Below are 16594 nucleotides of genomic sequence, written 5' to 3' on the forward strand. Positions count from 1 at the left end.
GAATATCTATCTTGAAAAGTTGTGATAATTAAAATGACCAGTGAGTCCTCTGACCACTTAGAAAGAGATCAAAGTAGTAATTAGGCTTCTTCTACCTCCCACATGTACACCCAGGACTGAAACAAACCAGCCAGTAAGGCACTTGATATTTTTCCCGATTTAATATTCTTCTTTATATGGACAACACTGCGATATCACTCTTGAGCTTGCTATCATGTGCAATTTGCATACATTATTATCTAATGTTTAAATTATATAATTTGCATACATTATTAGATATTATCTAATTATTAAATTAGATAAATTTGCATACATTATTATCTAATATTTAAAACTGTTCACATTTGGTTCACAGGTATTAATTTGATATACATGTAAATTTGTTAGACCTGGACAAATTTGTCAAATTTGAAAAACTTGAAATTAGAAATTTGAACGTTTGAAAAAGCAAATACTTCCACTGGCATCATCACACTAGAAGTTTGATTCATTTTGCTTGAATCAGAAGTTTCAGTGGGAAACGGTGATAGTTACCATTAATCTTCTGCTTTGCTTATACTCCTTGAGGATATTGTTGATATTTTCCACAAATCCTGTTTGGGCAGCCCATCGAATATTAAAATTCTCCTTCACAAAGAGCGCTTCCATTCTTAAGTTGACCAGTAAATGGTCAAGACAATCTTGCTGAAAGATAGAGGACAATTAGAGATTTGTCTTTTTTTGTTTAATTCTGACTGTCATAACAGACCAAAATCACTACAGTTATTAAAGAAAAACAATATACATTTACTAAACGTGGAAGTCAATTAATCCAGCACTGAGTATTTACAGAGTACCTGGGTGATACTGCGTTACTTCTAAACAGTCTCCATGTCTACTCTGATGGCGGGCCACCTTCTGGCTGAACAAGTAGGAAGATACTGGAAATCCAAATTTTCTTTTTTGAAAATTTTAATTGCATCTACTTTTTGAATACTGCAGTTTCATGGTTCAAAATCCAAAAGAACAAAAGGTGTAGAGAAAGATATTCCTGCCCGGTGCCATAGCTCATGCCTGTAATCCCAGCACTTTGGGAGGCCAAGGCAGGTGGATCACAAGGTCAGGTGGTCGAGATCATCCTGGCCAACACGGTGAAACCCCCTCTCTAGTAAAAATACAAAAAATTGGCCAGGCGTGGTGGCGGGCGCCTGTAGTCCCAGCTACTTGGGAGGCTGAGGCAGGAGAATGGCGTGAACCCGGGAGGTGGAACTTGCAGTGAGCCGAGATCGCACCACTGCACTCCAGCCTGGATGACTAAGCTAGACTCCGTCTCAAAAAAAAAAAAAAAAGAGAGAGAAAAATATTCCCCTCTGACCTTTGACCATCACCCACCCAGTTCTGCTCCTTAAGGCAACCAATAATATCAGTCCTTTCAGAAACATATTCGAGTGCAGTGTTTAGATGCAATTTATTCTTAAAAAGAATTGCATTCTAATGCAAGCTTGAAAAGCACACTGCAAAAAACCCTATTTTTTTTTTGTTGTGATGGAATTGGAATCTCAGCCTGCTTTGAATTTTAGAAAGAGGCCAAAGAAAATAATTCCCAGTGTTTGAATGGCATTTTACGTATCAAATAGCATCCAAATACATTTTGTTTTGTTTCTTTATTTTTTTTATTTTTTTTTATTTTGAGATGGAGTTTCTCTCTTGTTGCCCAGGCTGGAGTGCAATGACATGATCTAGGCTGACCGCAACCTCTGCCTCCCGGGTTCAAGTGATTCTCCTGTCTCAGCCTCCCAAGTAGCTGGGATTACAGGCATGTGTCACCATGCCCAGCTAATTTTGTATTTTTAGTAGAGACAGGGTTTCACCCTGTTGGTCACACTGGTCTCAAACTCCTGACCTCAGGTGATCCACCTGCCTCGGCCCCCCAAAGTGCTGGGATTATAGGCATGAGTCACCGCGCCCGGCCCAAATACATTTTCTGACCAAGACCTCTGGGGGTTTTTCAGAAAAGACAACTGAAGACAAGAGTAAGTGGTCTTAGGGTAGAACATCTGGTGGTGTGGTAGGAGTTGAAGACGGCATTGGAACCCAGGCCTTCTGACTCCAAATCCCTCACAGATCAATGTTATTTAGCCAAAACCTATCTGATATTAAAAAAAATAACAATACTCAATATTATTGAGAAAGATAGTTAAAAAACAAAACAAAACAAAACACCGCATATACTAACCGTGAAGTCCTTGGTTAGGTATGCATTTTCTCTGGGTATTTTCTGGATTTTCCCAGGGCCAGCATTTTTACTGATACACTGTTAGAGGAAAATTGAAATATTAGTTGGTTTACCTGGAAGGTTTTACTTTATATAAAACTCAAATGGGCCGGGCGCAGTGGCTCATGCCTGTAATCCCAGCACTTTGGGAGGCCAAGGTGGGCGGATCACCTGAAATCAGGAGTTTGAGACCAACCTGGCCGACATGGGGAAACCCCATCTCTACTAAAAATACAAAAGTTAGCCAGGCATGGTGGCATGTGCATGTAGTCCCAGCTACTCAGGAGGCTGAGACACGAGAATTGCTTGAACCTGAGAGACAGAGGTTGCAGTGAGTTGAGATCACACCACTGCACTGCAGCCTGGGCGATAGAGTGAGACTCCATCTCAAAAACAAACAAACAAACACCCTCAAATGAATGTGAACATAATTGAATTTTTTAAAATAGCATTAGTGCCAGGTAGTGGAGATAACGATGAGTGTGGCCCAGGATCTGCCCTCAAGAGCTCCCAGTGTGAAAAGAGAGACAGAACTGTACACAGATATTTATCATGTGTAGTGTTTGCAGCTCAGCAAAGGGGATTCTGTGCTGTAGTCTGAATGTCTGTGTCCCACAGAATTCACATGTTGAGATCTTCACCCTTAAGCTGATGGTAGTAGGAGGGGGGGCCTTTAGGAAAGTGGGTCTTGAGGGTAGAGCCCTCAAGAATGAGATTAGTGTCTTATAAAAGGACCCCAGAGAGTGCCTTTGCCCCTCCACCATGTGAGGACACAGGGAGAAGGTGACATCTATGAAGCCAAAAAGTGGGCCCCCGTCAGGCACTGAATCTGCCTTTTTTTTTCTCCCCACAATTTTTTTGTTTGCTTGTTTTTGAGACAGGGTCTTGCTCTGTTACCCAGGCTAGAGTGCAGTGGCACAATCTCAGCTCACTGCAACCTCTGCCTCCCAGATTCAAGCAATTCTCCTGCCTCAGCCTCCTGAGTAGCTGGGATTACAGGCATGCATCACCATGCCTGGCTAATTTTTGTATTTTTAGTAGAGAAGGGGTTTCACCATGATGGCCAGGCTGGTCTCGAACCCCTGACCTCAAAGGATCCGCCTGCCTGGGCCTCCCAAAGTGCTGGGATTACAGGTGTGAGTTACCATGCCCGGCCATGCCGTAATTTTTTTTTTTTTTTTAGAGATAGGGTCTTGTTCTATTGCCCAGGCTGGAGTGCAGTTGTGCAATTATAGCTCACTGCAGCCTTGAATTCCTGGATTCAAGCAGTCCTCGCACCTTAGCCTCTCAAGTACATGGAACTATAGATGTGCATCACCAAGCCTGGCTAATTTTTAAAATTTTTTGTAGAGAGGGGGTCTCACTATGCCCAATGCTGGTCTTGGACTCCTGGCCTGAGGTGATTCTTCCACCTGAACTTCTTAAAGTGCTGGAATCACAGGTGTGAGCCACCGTGCCTGGCGGAATCTGCCTTGATCTTGCACTTCCCAGCCTCTGGAACTGTGAACAATAAATGTCTATTGTTTATAAGCTACTCGGTTTATGGTATTTTGTTGCAGCAGTTCAAACAGACTAAAACAACCTGGGATGAAGAAACACACCTGTCCGTGCAGGAGGTGGGAATGAGGCACGGAGAGTGCACAGGAAGATAGATGAACTGAAATTTTTTTCTTTTTTTTTTTTTTTTGACAGGGTCTCACTCTGTCACCCAGGCTAGTGTGCAGTGGCACAATCTTGGCTCACTGCAACCTCTGCCTCCTGGGCTCAAGTGATCCTCCCACCTCAGCCTCCTGAGTATCTGGGACTACAGGCACACCACCATGCCCGGCTAATTTCTGTATCTTTTTTTTTGGTGGAGATGGGGTTTCACCATGTTGCTCAGGCTTGAGCTGAATCTTAAAAATGAATAGGGAGTAGCCAGGAGAAGGGCAGGAGAAGGCTGCGCTAGCTGGGCCACATGGTAGCTGCTTTAGCCAGAGCAGCCTGGACTGGAAGAGGAAGCTGTCCCAGATCTAGACTCCTGAAGCTGGGCACAATGGCTCACACCTCTAATCCTAGCACTTTCAGAGGCCGAGGTGGCAGGATCACTTGAGCCCAGGAGTTTGAGGTTGCAGTGAGCTAAGATCACACCACTGCACTCCAGCCTGGGTGACAGAGCAAGACCCTGTCTCTAAAAAATTAAAAACAAACAAACTTAGCCAGGCACTGTGGCTTACCCCTGTAATCCCAGCACTATGGGAGGCAGAGGTGGGAGGATCACTTGAGCTCAGGAGTTTCAGACCAGCCTGGTGACATGGTGAGACCCCATCTTGACAAAAAAAGAAAAAGAATGAAAATTAGCCAGGTATGGTGGTGCACGCCTGTGTTCCCAGCTACTTGGGAAACTGACGCAGGAGGCTCTCTTGAGCCCAGGATGTCAAGGGTGCAGTGAGCTATGATCACACCACGGCACTCCAGCCTGGGCGAAAGAGCGAGATTCTGTATCAAAAAAATAAATAAATAAACAAATAAATAATATTAAAAATAAAGCTCCTGGAATTGGCCAGTAGGTTGGTGAACCTGATCATATAAATACTTTGGGGCAAGTGCCTATTGGCGGATCTTCGTATTCTGGTGTGGCATCTGCGTGTGTGTCTGGGGCGCAATGATCGCCATCTTCTTAATCTGAGCCCCACAGCGGTCTTTCTTATTTCCCACTGTGGATATAAAAGAGAAAGGCTATTTTGGTAGTAACCTTAAAGTATGTACTGCAAATGCAGATAGTGAGTTTGGGTTTTACGGATATTCTTCTTAGGAGTCCCAGTTTTGTTAGCACAACTGATTGGGGACAAAACTTCTTTTTTTTTGGAGATGGAGTCTTGCTCAGCCACCCAGGCTGGAGTGCAGTGGCACAATCTTGGCTCACTGCAACCACCGTCTCCCGGGTTCAAGCAATTCTCTTGTCTCAGCCTCCAGAGTAGCTGGGATTACAGGCACCCGCCTTTATGCCCGGCTAATTTTTGTATTTTAGTAGAGATAGGGTTTCATCATGTTGGTCAGGCTGGTTTTGAGCTCCTGACCTCAGGTGATCCACCCGCCTCAGACTCCCAAAGTGCTGGGATTACAGGCATGAGCCACCGCGCCCAGCCAGCAAAACTATTTACGATACGTCATCAAAGTATGGGATGAACCCACTGTACCTTGACTATGTCTTCCAGGGTATGAACAGATTCATCCACAGCAACCAGGTAGTGAGGCTTTGGCGCGTGATCTATGACGTTTTCTATCACTCTGCAGACCCACAGGTAAAATAATCATCAGAGGGAAAAGGCGAAAGAGATGCAGTAAACTAGAATTCACTAACCACCACCCCCATGGCTGGGTGTGGGGTTTAGTGCTTTGATAAGTTATCTCCATTTTCAATAAGGTCAGGGTTGGGATGGTTATCTGCATTCTCCACATGAGGAAGATGCTAGGGAGTTCGGTGACATTTCTCAGGCTGAAGAGTTACTGCGAAAGTGGAAGAGCCAGCTTTCGAGGTCAGATCCATCTGGTTCTGGACCTGTCTTCTTTCCAGCATACTGCCCTGTCTCCCAACAAGGGGACCTGCCTCCAGCAGGACCCCAGTTTATGAAGCCCTCCCCATCTAGTGGCTCATGTGAGCCTCACAACAGTGCTTTAGGGAGGTATTTTACAAAGTAAGACACAGATTTAGACACGCTGTGGCTCTTTTAAGGAAGTCACGTAGCAACAGTGCCTGAGCCTGCTTTCCTATTCCGAGTTGCCAAGGTTTCCGAGCGCTTGCTTCTGTGCTGAGGGCGGCACAGGTGTGACCCCACTGAATTCTCACAGCCCTAGCATGTGGGTACTGCTCCTATCCCCGTAAGTAACTTTCCCAAATTCACACAGCTAGTGAGAGGCAGAGCAGGGATTGGAACAAAAATTAAACAATTCCAGAGAGAAACAATAGTGAATAGATGTCTACCACAATGGCTTGTCAATTCTACCTCCATCTTAGCTTCCTTTCAAGAAAATGAAAATAAATCGGATGCATGCTTCCAAATGTGCAGTTCACATTTATTTTGTATTCATTTCTTTTTTTCTATATTTATTTATTTATTTATTCATTCGTTTATTTATTTTGAGTCTCGCTCTGTCGCCCAGGCTGGCAGGCAGTGGTGTAATCACGGTTCACTGCAGCCTCAACCTCCCAGGCTCAAGTGATCCTCCCGCCTCCACCTCCCAGGTAGCTGGGACTGCAGGCACGAGCCACCAAACCCAACTAATTTTTGTATTTTTTGTAAAGACAGGGTTTCACTATGTTGTCCAGCCTGGTCCCGAACTCCTTGGCTCCGGCGAACCTCCCATCTTGGCCTCCCACAGTGTTGGGATTACAGGCATGAGCCACTGCACCTAGCCTATTTTGTATCCATTTCTCAGAACATTTCAGCTTTTTGCTTTTTCCTCTGTTAAATATTTGACAATCTTCAAAGAAACCTCTGGGGAAAAAATGCTACTTAAAGGGGTCTGTCAAAAGACAAAATTATAACAAATCTAGTTAAAGATTTCACTTGGCTTTATTTGTGATTCTAGAATCAGGCAACATTTCATTCCATAAAATAGAACAAGTGTGTCAGTGAAATGAGCAGAGGCGGGTAGTTTGATAGGCAGAAAGGGCTGCAGAAGCAGAAACAAAGAACAAAAAGCACATTGGTCATTTCAAAGTTAGTTTCCTTGTAAGACAGGGACAAGGAGAACAACAGAAAGATAACTAATGGGGCCAGGCGCGGTGGCTCACGCCTGTAATCCCAGCACTTTGGGAGGCTGAGGCAGGTGGATCACCTGAGATCAGGAGTTCGAGACCAGCCTGACCAACATGGTGAAACCCTGTCTCTACTAAAAATACAAAAAATAGCCAGGTGTGGTGGCCGGCGCCTGTAGTCCCAGCTACTTGGGAAGCTGAGGCAGGAGAATCGCTTGAACCCAGGAGGCGGAGGTTGCAGTGAGCCAAGGTTGTGCCACTGCACTCCAGCCTGGGCGACAGAGCGAGACTCCATCTCAAAAGAAAAAAAAAAAAGAAAGATAACTGATAGGTTAGTACCAGGTTACTTTAGGCTACTTTTTATCGTAAGGATTAAAACACAGAGAGCTTTAGTATCCTGCCTACTGAAGACTGACACTGGCTTGTTTGGGAAATTAGCTGTTGTTGCTCTCTTTGGCTTTCTCGAAAGGTCAGGTAACAGCTTAGTTTCAGTTTGGTGACTGGAACTTTAGCATGGGTGACTCCATTTTGATTTTCAGTCTGGTCTATTGGGGCCTTGTACAAGAATGTAGTCCAAAACAATGGCCTGCTATAACTTGTTTTTAACAGGCCCCAAGTCCTTCTGTAATGGCAATAATCTCACCCTCTAATTTATGTTTGGAAGTAATATGTTAAGGATTAATGCCAAGTAAGTTATATTAATAATGTAAAAGACTATTCTATATCTTTGAAACCCAGTAATGTCATAATGTAAAATCTCTGCAGAAAAAAAATGGGTATGTTTTGGCCCCTCCATCCCCAGGGATGGAGCAGATCCAGGGTTTTGTAGTGCCTGAAGCTTAGCCCATTTACAGCAAGCTTGTCAAACTGGGGCCTGTGGGCCCCATGAGGCCCAGGATGGCTTTGAATGTGGCCCAACACACTTTGTAAACTTTCTTAAAACATGAGTTTTTGGGCCGGGCGCGGTGGCTCACGCCTGTAATCCCAGCACTTTGGGAAGCCAAGGCGGGTGGATCATGAGGTCAGGAGATTGAGACCATCCTGGGTAACATGGTGAAACCCCATCTCTACTAAAAATACAAAAAATTAGCCGGGCGTGGTGGTGGGCGCCTGTAGTCGCAGCTACTCAGGAGGCCGAGACAGGAGAATGGCATGAACCTAGGAGGTGGAGCTTGCAGTGAGCCGAGATTGCGCCACTGCACTCCAGCCTGGGCAACAGAGCGAGACTCCATCTCAAAAAAAAAAAATTATGAGGTTTTTTTTTTTGTTATTTTTTTTAAAGCTCATCAGCTATCGTTAGTGTTAGTGTATTTTACGTGTGGCCCAAGACAAATCTTCTTCCAATGTGGCCCAGGGAAGCCAAAAGATTGAATATCCCTGACTTATAGGGTCCTTCTTTAAGAAAAATAATAAAAATTAGGTTCAGGGTCTTGGAAAGGGATCTGCTCAGGGGTGTGGCCCTGAAGTTTAAACTTCCTTCATTTCCCAGTAAATCTAGAAATTTATCTGAGATTGTGACTAATTTACTCGTGGCCAGTGGATGAGAGAAAGAGTGGGAATCTGAAAACCAGAACCTCAGGGAAGTGCAGAAATTGCTCCTTTCTGGGGATGTGCCACAGGGGTGACAGAATGAAGTCCCCAGAAGCTGGAGCTGATGAACCACAAACACAGTGAACCAGCTCATTGACCTCACGTTTAAGTCAGGGTCTTCAAAGGAGAAGGGTTTCTGGACCTGTCTGAATACAGGGTTTAGATGCTCTGTGAGTATAAAAAACATATGTCAACTTTACCTACAACTGTCGAAGAAGGAAAAAGCTTCAGGTTTACAGTTTTCCATCTGAATTCTAGAATTTCAGTTGATGGGTTAGACATATTAATCTCATCTGGCACAAAGGAATAAGAAACTATATCCTCAGAATGTACATACCAAGTTCTTTCTTTTCCAAAATTGGAGGGCATTGCTATTCTGCTGATAGTTTCTAAGAGATGAACCTGAACTTGTCACCAGAAATGCAGAACTTTTGAACAGTGGGCACTATCTCATTAGATGCAAAATGGAGAAGACGGTACCTTCTGCATAGGGTTGTTACGAAGAATGAACACAATAATGTATGTAAGGGTCTTAGCACTGGGTAAATGCTCAAAAAGCATTAGCCTACAAACAAACACATTAACCAATTCTACGAAGGTCACGCCTCTGGGAGAATGCTTACCCTGCTAGATCAAGAACGTGGATTGTTGGAATTACATTTGTTCCATCGCCAAAAACTGGTAATGCAGGAATCTCACCCAACCAAGCCATCTGAAAGAAAGAAAAGCAAAATCATGTCCCCCAGTTATATGTGGATGGCTATTACAGTCACACATAAGTCTACAGGAGGAGGCATCCAAGAGGCCTAGCTATCTGCTTAAGTAATTTCCTCTAGGGGGAGTTTTATAAATCAGCCCTGATGAGATTTAGGATCAAATTCTGCCAAGAGAAATAATGTGTAGCCTTGGGACTGAAATACTTTTCAAGAAATCTACAACCTCCCAGTCGTATTTAGTAGCTATATGCATGCCATTTACATAGAGAAGAAATATTTTCACATGCATGATGTCTTAATTCTCACAAAAAGACAAATTAAAATTTAAAATTACCCCCACCAGTAGGGATGAGGTGAGGGGAAATAATTACCATCAGTACAGGGGTGAAATGCTTAGTGGATAAAGTAGCGTGCAGGAGGTTACGCTTGTGAGAGCTTGGACTGGAACCCCAATCCTCAGAGTCTAAATCCTCATCTTTTCTTCTCATTAAGTATTTCAGTAACCAAACAGACATGCTGAGTACTGTTTAAGTGTCACATATTAGATTATTTTGAATTGTTGTTAAGAGTGAAAGAGGTAGGGGTGGGGGTCACAGTAGACCACTGGGTCTTGTAAGATATTTTGGACTTTGAGACAAAGTATTGAAGGGTTCTAAGCAGTGATGTGACACCAGCAGGCTTGCTTTTGTTGCCTTGTGGAGAAGTGGTGGGAAGGAGAGTCCGATGGGGAGAGAGAGGTGATGGCAGGTGTGCAGGTGAAATAGGGTAGCTTAGCTTGGAGGTGGGAAGTGCAGGGAGTGGGGATGGAGAGAAGGGAGATATTGAGGAGGCTGGCTGCAGTAAGTGGGAATTTTGTGATGGGTAATGTGAAAGGAGAATAAATCTTGGGACCCCAAAATCACTAAGCCAAAGGGAAAAGTCAAGCTAGGAACTACACAAAGCAAATCTGTCTCTCATTCAAAGATTTTATTTTGTTTCCTTTTTTTTTTCTTTTTTTTTTTTGAGATGGAGTCTTGCTGTGTCATCCAGGCTGGAGTGCAGTGGCACAATCTCGGTTCACTGCAACCTCTGCCTCCCAGGTTTAAGCGATTCTCCTGCCTCAGCCTCCCGAATAGCTGGGATCACAAGCATGTGCCACCACACCTGGCTAATTTTTGTATTTTTAATAGAGATGGGGTTTCACCATGTTGGCCAGGCTGGTCTTGAACTCCTGACCTCAGGTGATCCACCCGCCTCAGCCTCCCAATATGCTGGGATTACTGGCATGAGCCACCATGCCTGGCCTCATACCTTCCTCACAATTTGCCCACTAGGAAATTATCTGTAGGCCCCAAGAGCTTTACCTGAAAACAGTTCTGTTGAATTTCACCCTGACAATGTAAATTGACAGCTTATCTTCACAGGTACAGGACAAGGACAGAACTCAAAGTCATCCCTAGGCTCACCTGACACAAATGCCTATCTGATTGCTTCCTCGGCCTTATGTTTATTTTATCTTATGTAAAAATGCAGATTTGCTGAGCTAGATAAATGCATAAGTGACTATTCCTCTACCCTTCCCTCATGTCGAACAGCTGACCAAAGGCTCAAAAGAATGTGCCTGCTTGCCTCTTATCTACCTACACCTTTTATTTATTTTTTGTAGACACAGGGTTTCACCATGTTGCCCAGGCTGGTCTCAAACTCCTGGGTTCAAGCCATCCACTCACACTGGCCTCTCAAAGTGCTTTACTGGGATTATAGGCATCAGCCACCACGCCTGGCTTACCCACATCTTTAAAAATTTTTTTCCTCTTTCTCTAATATCTACCCTTTTCCCTTTAAATATTGAAGCACTCAAAGTCATCTTTGGAGAAAGGCACAGGCCTGTCTCCTGGGCGTGCATCCTTAACCTTGGCACAATAAACTTCTAAATTGACTGAGACCTGTCTCAGAAACTTTTTGGTTTGCAGTAAGGAGGGAGGAGTTGGATTCTGATCATGTAGCTGGTTGGAGGGTTACCCCATTTTCTGAGATGGGGCCTTGGAGGAGGAGCAGGTTTGGGGATGACTGTAGGTATAGTTTGGATTTGGGAAAGACATCCAAGTTGAGGTGCTGAGTAGGCAGCTGGACCTACAGAGCTAGAACTCAGGAGAGAGAGCCTCGCTGGAGACTGAAGTTTGAGTCATTGGTATCAGTCACAGGAAATCAACAGACCAAGGGAGAGAGAGCAAAGGGCGAGGAAAAAAGGTCTAGGGCCGAGGCCTGTGAATGCCAAGATTCAGTGAGCAGGTAGGTGGGAAGTAGCTGAGAACAGACAATGAGTAAGAGCTTCCTTGAGCTTCTCCTCTGCAACTGTCATATCTCTTGTATTAAAAAAATCAGTTCAAGGCCAGGCGTGGTGGCTCACGCCTATAATCCCAGCACTTTGGAGGCTGAGGTGGGCGGATCACGAAGTCAGGAGTTCGAGACCAGCCTGGCCAATATGGTGAAACCCTGTCTCTACTAAAAATACAAAAATTAGCCGGGCATGGTGGCAGGCACCTGTAATCCCAGCTGCTCGGGAGGCTGAGGCAGGAGAATTGCTTGAACCCAGGAGGTGGAGATTGCAGTGAGTTGAGATTGTGCCACTGCACTCCAGCCTGGGTGAAAGAGTAAGACTCCCTCTTTAAATAAATAAATAAATAATAAATAAATCAAATAAAAATTAAAAATCAGTTCAACCAACCTCTCTTGACTACATTTACCCTTTAACTCCGCCTTCTTTCTTTGCACCCCCCTCCTTTTACAGGAAAATTCCTTGAAATATTTCTCTGTTCTCATTGTCTTCAATTCCCCTCCAGCTGTTCCCTCTTGAACCTACGTCTATTAGGCTTTTGTCCTACCCAGTGCCAAAAAATTCAGTGGTCAATTTGTAGGTTTCATCTTAGTTGATTATCTGCAGTATCTGACACAATTTGTCATTCTTTCTTTTTAAAAACTTTTTTTTTTTTTTTTGAGATGGAATCTCACTCTGTCACCCAGGCTGGAGTGCAGTGGCGTGATCTCGGCTCACTGCAAGCTCCACTTCCTGGGTTCACACCATTCTCCTGCCTCAGCCTCCAGAGTAGCTGGGACTACAGGCTCCTGCCACCATGCCCGGCTAATTTTTTGTATTTTCAGTAGAGACGGGGTTTCTCCGTGTTAGCCAGGATAGTCTTGATCTCCTGACCTTGTGATCCGCCCACCTTGGCCTCCCAAAGTGCTGGGATTACAGGCGTGAGCCGGCCAAAACCACTTTTTAAAATAGTTATTTATTCCTCTCTTATTTCCTCTCCTGCTTCCTGCCCACCCTTCTCAACCTCCTTTCCTAATTCCCTCCCATTTCCCTATAACCTCCAATATTGGAGGGTTCCAAGACTCAGTCCTCAGGCCCCTATCTTTTCTCCATATTCATTCACTAGTTGATGTCATCCAGTCCCAAGGATTTAAGTACCCACTGTATACTGACAGCTCCCATGATTATATCTCCAGACCTGACCTCCCCCATGATCACTAAACTCTTTATGTCCAATAGCCTTCCCAGTGTCTATACTTGGATATTAATTATCTCAAACTTCCTAAACTTTTCATTGCATTGTGCCCCAACCAGCTCCATTCCCTGTCTTCCCCATCTCAATAAATGGCAGTGCCATACTGCTAGTTGCTTAGATCAAAACCCTTAAAGTTATCCTTTACTTTGTTTCTGTCATCCTTACATCCAAGCTTTGAACAAATCCCATTGACTCTCTCTTCAAAATACGTCTGAAATCTGAACAGTTTCCAGTATCCCCACCATGCCCACCCAGGTCTTAGGCACTACCCTCCTCACTGGCTTCCTTGCTTCCTGCTCCTGCCCGTGCCCCAAATAGTACATCGTCAGCACAGCAGAAGAAGAAAGCTGTCCTTTTATATCACATGGATTATGTTGCTTCTGTGCTCAAACAGTCTAATGGTTGCCCATCTCACTCAGAAAGAAAGCCAGAGCTTCACGAGGGGCTACCAGGCTGGGCTTGGTCTGACTCTCTCATTACCGCTTTGACCTCATTACCACTGTTCTCCCATACTTCAGCTAGATTGAGCTATATTTGTCTTCAAATGTAGCCAGCACATTTCTGCCTCACTTCTTTGCAGTTACAATTCCCACTGCTTGGGATGTCTTTCTCCAGAAAGCCAATTAGCCAGCTCCCTCATTGCCTTTCCCTTTCTACTCAAATGTCACATTGTTGGAAAGACCTTTCTCAACCTTCCTATACAAGATATAACACCCCCAACCCCCGCAACCTTACTCCCCAGCACTCTCTGCCTTTCTCTGCTTTGTTGTTTTCCATACCCTGTTTCAACATCTGAAATACTCAGTATTTACTGGCTTGCTTATTATCTATCTTTCTCCACCCTGCCAGAATGTAAGCTTCACAAAAGGAGGAACTTTATTATTTTACTGTATCCCAAGTACCTACAACAGTTTCTAGCACCTGATGGGCACTAGATCAATATTTGTTTCATGAATGAAAGGAGATACATCTTTTTCGTTATTATTTTGAGAGTGGTGAATACAAGTTAATAATGGGAAAGAAACGTAGGTCTTTGTGGTCACATCCATACTTTCCTTCATTTTCTGCTATTCTACTGTAATAACCACATCCAAAGCAATCAAAAACACCTTCAAATTGTGTATCTGTATCATAAGACACTTTTAAACATTCCACGTCATCACTGAAAAGCCATACCTTAAAAAATGTGTGTAACATGCCTCCTTCCGCTCCATACTGAAGTCCAGCAGCAACTACGTAAGTTGCAAATTTTCTGGCCTATTAGATAAAATACAGAAAAAAAAAGCTGGATGTAATATTATTAATCATATTGAACCAGATTATTTTAGTAGTTAAAATGAGCACTTTCAGAACTTCCGTCAACTCTTGCAGGTTACTGAGGTATTGTTCGGGATATAAATCCTATCTCTTAAAGGGAGAAACAACACCCCTGCACTATTCAGGAATACCTCTGACTACTATTAAAATTTAACAAGGACTCCTAATTAAATTAAAGCCATGGTTTTTGTGAAAACTTAGTACCTGTAAGCTCTATGCCGGGCACTGAAGGGGAAAAGAGGAAAGAAAAACAGGTCTTTCCGTGAGAATCTTTAATGGTCTAGTACATGAAACCAAGAAGCTGGTAATGGGCCTTAACACAAGGATGGAAATTCACATGGATTGTCCACTTCACCCTGGACGAGCAGTTTAGGCACTGTAAGAACTGGCCTCAATATTTCTTTATTTTTAATTTTTAATATTTGTGGGTACATAGTAAGTATATAGATTTATGGGGGTGCATGAGATGTTTTGATACAGGCATGCAATCTGAAATAAGCACATCATGGAGAATGGGGTATCCATCCCTTTAAGCATTTATCCATTGAATTACAAACACTCCAATTATACTCTTTAAGTTATTTAAAAACCTACAGTTCAGTTATTGCTGACTATAGTCACCCTGCTGTGCTATCAAATAGTAGGTCTTATTCATTCTTTCCAACATTTTTTGTACTCATTCACTATCCCTCCCTCCCCGCACCCCCGACTACCCTTCTCAGCCTCTACTCTCTGCCTCAATATTTAACCAGATAAGCTCAAAATACCGTCTTTATTATTGATATGAGTTCTACTGGAGGCCATGCCTTAGGTGAGCCATGATGATGAGCCTCCTAACCCTGAATCCAGAATAGGATGAACTTTTCCAAACCAGTCCCAGGCAACACTGGACAACGAGGGACTTCTGCATATGGCGGCCTGCTGCTGTAAGTCTCAGGGCATGACGAAGGTGAAATGCACAGTAGCCGCCATCCGCGGGGCCCCAGAGAGAAGGGAAGGAGGATGGGCCAAGCTCACATGGCCAGGCCCTCCCCAAACCCACCAATCAGAAAATTTGCTTGAGCTTCTTCAGGCAAACAGGGGATGGTACAAGACAGGAGTTTTTTGTTTGTTTGTTTGGAGACAGAGTTTCACTTGTTGCCCAGGCTGGAGTGCAGTGGCATAATCTAGGCTCACTGCAACCTTGGCCTCCTGGGTTCAAGTGATTCTCCTGCCTCAGCCTCCCAAGTAGCTGGGATTACAGGTGAGAACCACCATGCCCAAGTAATTTTTGTACTTTTAATAGAGACAGGGTTTCCCCATGTTGGCCAGGCTGGTCTTGAACTCCTGACCTCAAGTGATCCGCCTGCCTCGGCCTCCCAAAGTGCTGGGATTACAGGCATAAGCCACTGCGCCTGGCCTACAGGAGTTTTTTTTTTTTTTTTTTTGGAGACAGAGTCTCGCTCTGTCACTCAGGCTGGAGTGCAATGGTGCAATCTCAGCTCACTGCAAGCTCCACCTCCCGGGTTCACGCCATTCTCCTGCCTCAGCCTCTCTGAGTAGCTGGGACTACAGGTGCCCACCACCACGCCCGGCTAATTTTTTTGTATTTTTAGTAGAGACGGGGTTTCACTGTGGTCTCGATCTCCTGACCTCGTGATCCGCCCGCCTCGGCCTCCCAAAGTGCTGGGATTACAAGCGTGAGCCACCGCGCCCGGCCTGGCCTACAGGAGTTTTTAGGAAGAATGTTACTCAGGCTGTTGTGGGAAGGTAGTGATCTCACCTTGCAAATATTAGGCCTGAAAAGGAGGACATAACCACAAATACAATAGGGATTTTAAAAATTGTAAGAGAGACTTACGGACAACTTTCTGCCAACTGATTTGAAAATGTAGCCTAAAGGGCTCATTTCTTGCCTCCAAACGCCTGCTAACTGCCTTCCCACAGTCCAAGACAGTTTTTCAACCACAGTCTACCAAACAGTCAAAAGATAAGCCCAGAGGCAGGGCAAGACGGCAGGATGGAAATCTCCCCTGCAAGGACAACAATAACTATCTACACAGAAAAAACAGCTTCATAAGAACCAAAAATCAGGTGAGCCCTCACAGTACCTAATTTAACTTCATATCGCTGAAAGAGGCACTGAAGAACTAGAAAAAACAGTTTGGAATCGCCAAAGCCACCCACCCCCGCCAGCAGGAGAGCATCTCTGGGCGCTGCAGGAGGGAGAACACAGCATTTGGGAGGCATTGAACTCAGCACTGTCCTGTTAGAGCAGAAAGAAAAACCAGACCAAACTCAGCTGATGCCAGCCCAGCCCATGGAAGGAGCATTTAAACCAGCCCGAGTCAGAGGGGGCTTTCCGGTATCAGTGGTCAGAACTTAAGTGCCTCCAAACCTCGCCACCGAGGGCTACAGCACTCTGTGTCTCCAAGCAAACTTGGAA

At 44.4% G+C, this 16594-nt stretch overlaps 1 protein-coding gene across 5 annotated transcripts in view; it reads right to left on the reverse strand.

Annotated features, from left to right (window-relative positions):
* AK7 (adenylate kinase 7) overlaps positions 1–16594 on the reverse strand; it is a 97689-nt gene that overhangs the window by 37073 nt on the left and 44022 nt on the right. For 4 of the 5 annotated variants that reach the window (XM_030802885.1, XM_030802883.1, XM_030802882.1 and 1 more), the window contains exons 6-10: positions 14029–14109; positions 9209–9297; positions 5434–5524; positions 2216–2293; positions 535–684 (exon numbers count right to left, since the gene is read on the reverse strand). In XM_030802885.1, the coding sequence (XP_030658745.1) occupies positions 535–684; positions 2216–2293; positions 5434–5524; positions 9209–9297; positions 14029–14109 (489 nt within the window). The remainder of the gene's footprint in view (positions 1–534; positions 685–2215; positions 2294–5433; positions 5525–9208; positions 9298–14028; positions 14110–16594) is intronic. The other variant, XM_030802884.1, reaches the window with a different exon arrangement.

This window comes from Nomascus leucogenys, chromosome 22a (assembly GCF_006542625.1).
Source record: "Nomascus leucogenys isolate Asia chromosome 22a, Asia_NLE_v1, whole genome shotgun sequence".
In the NCBI taxonomy this organism is placed as follows: Eukaryota; Metazoa; Chordata; class Mammalia; order Primates; family Hylobatidae; genus Nomascus; species Nomascus leucogenys.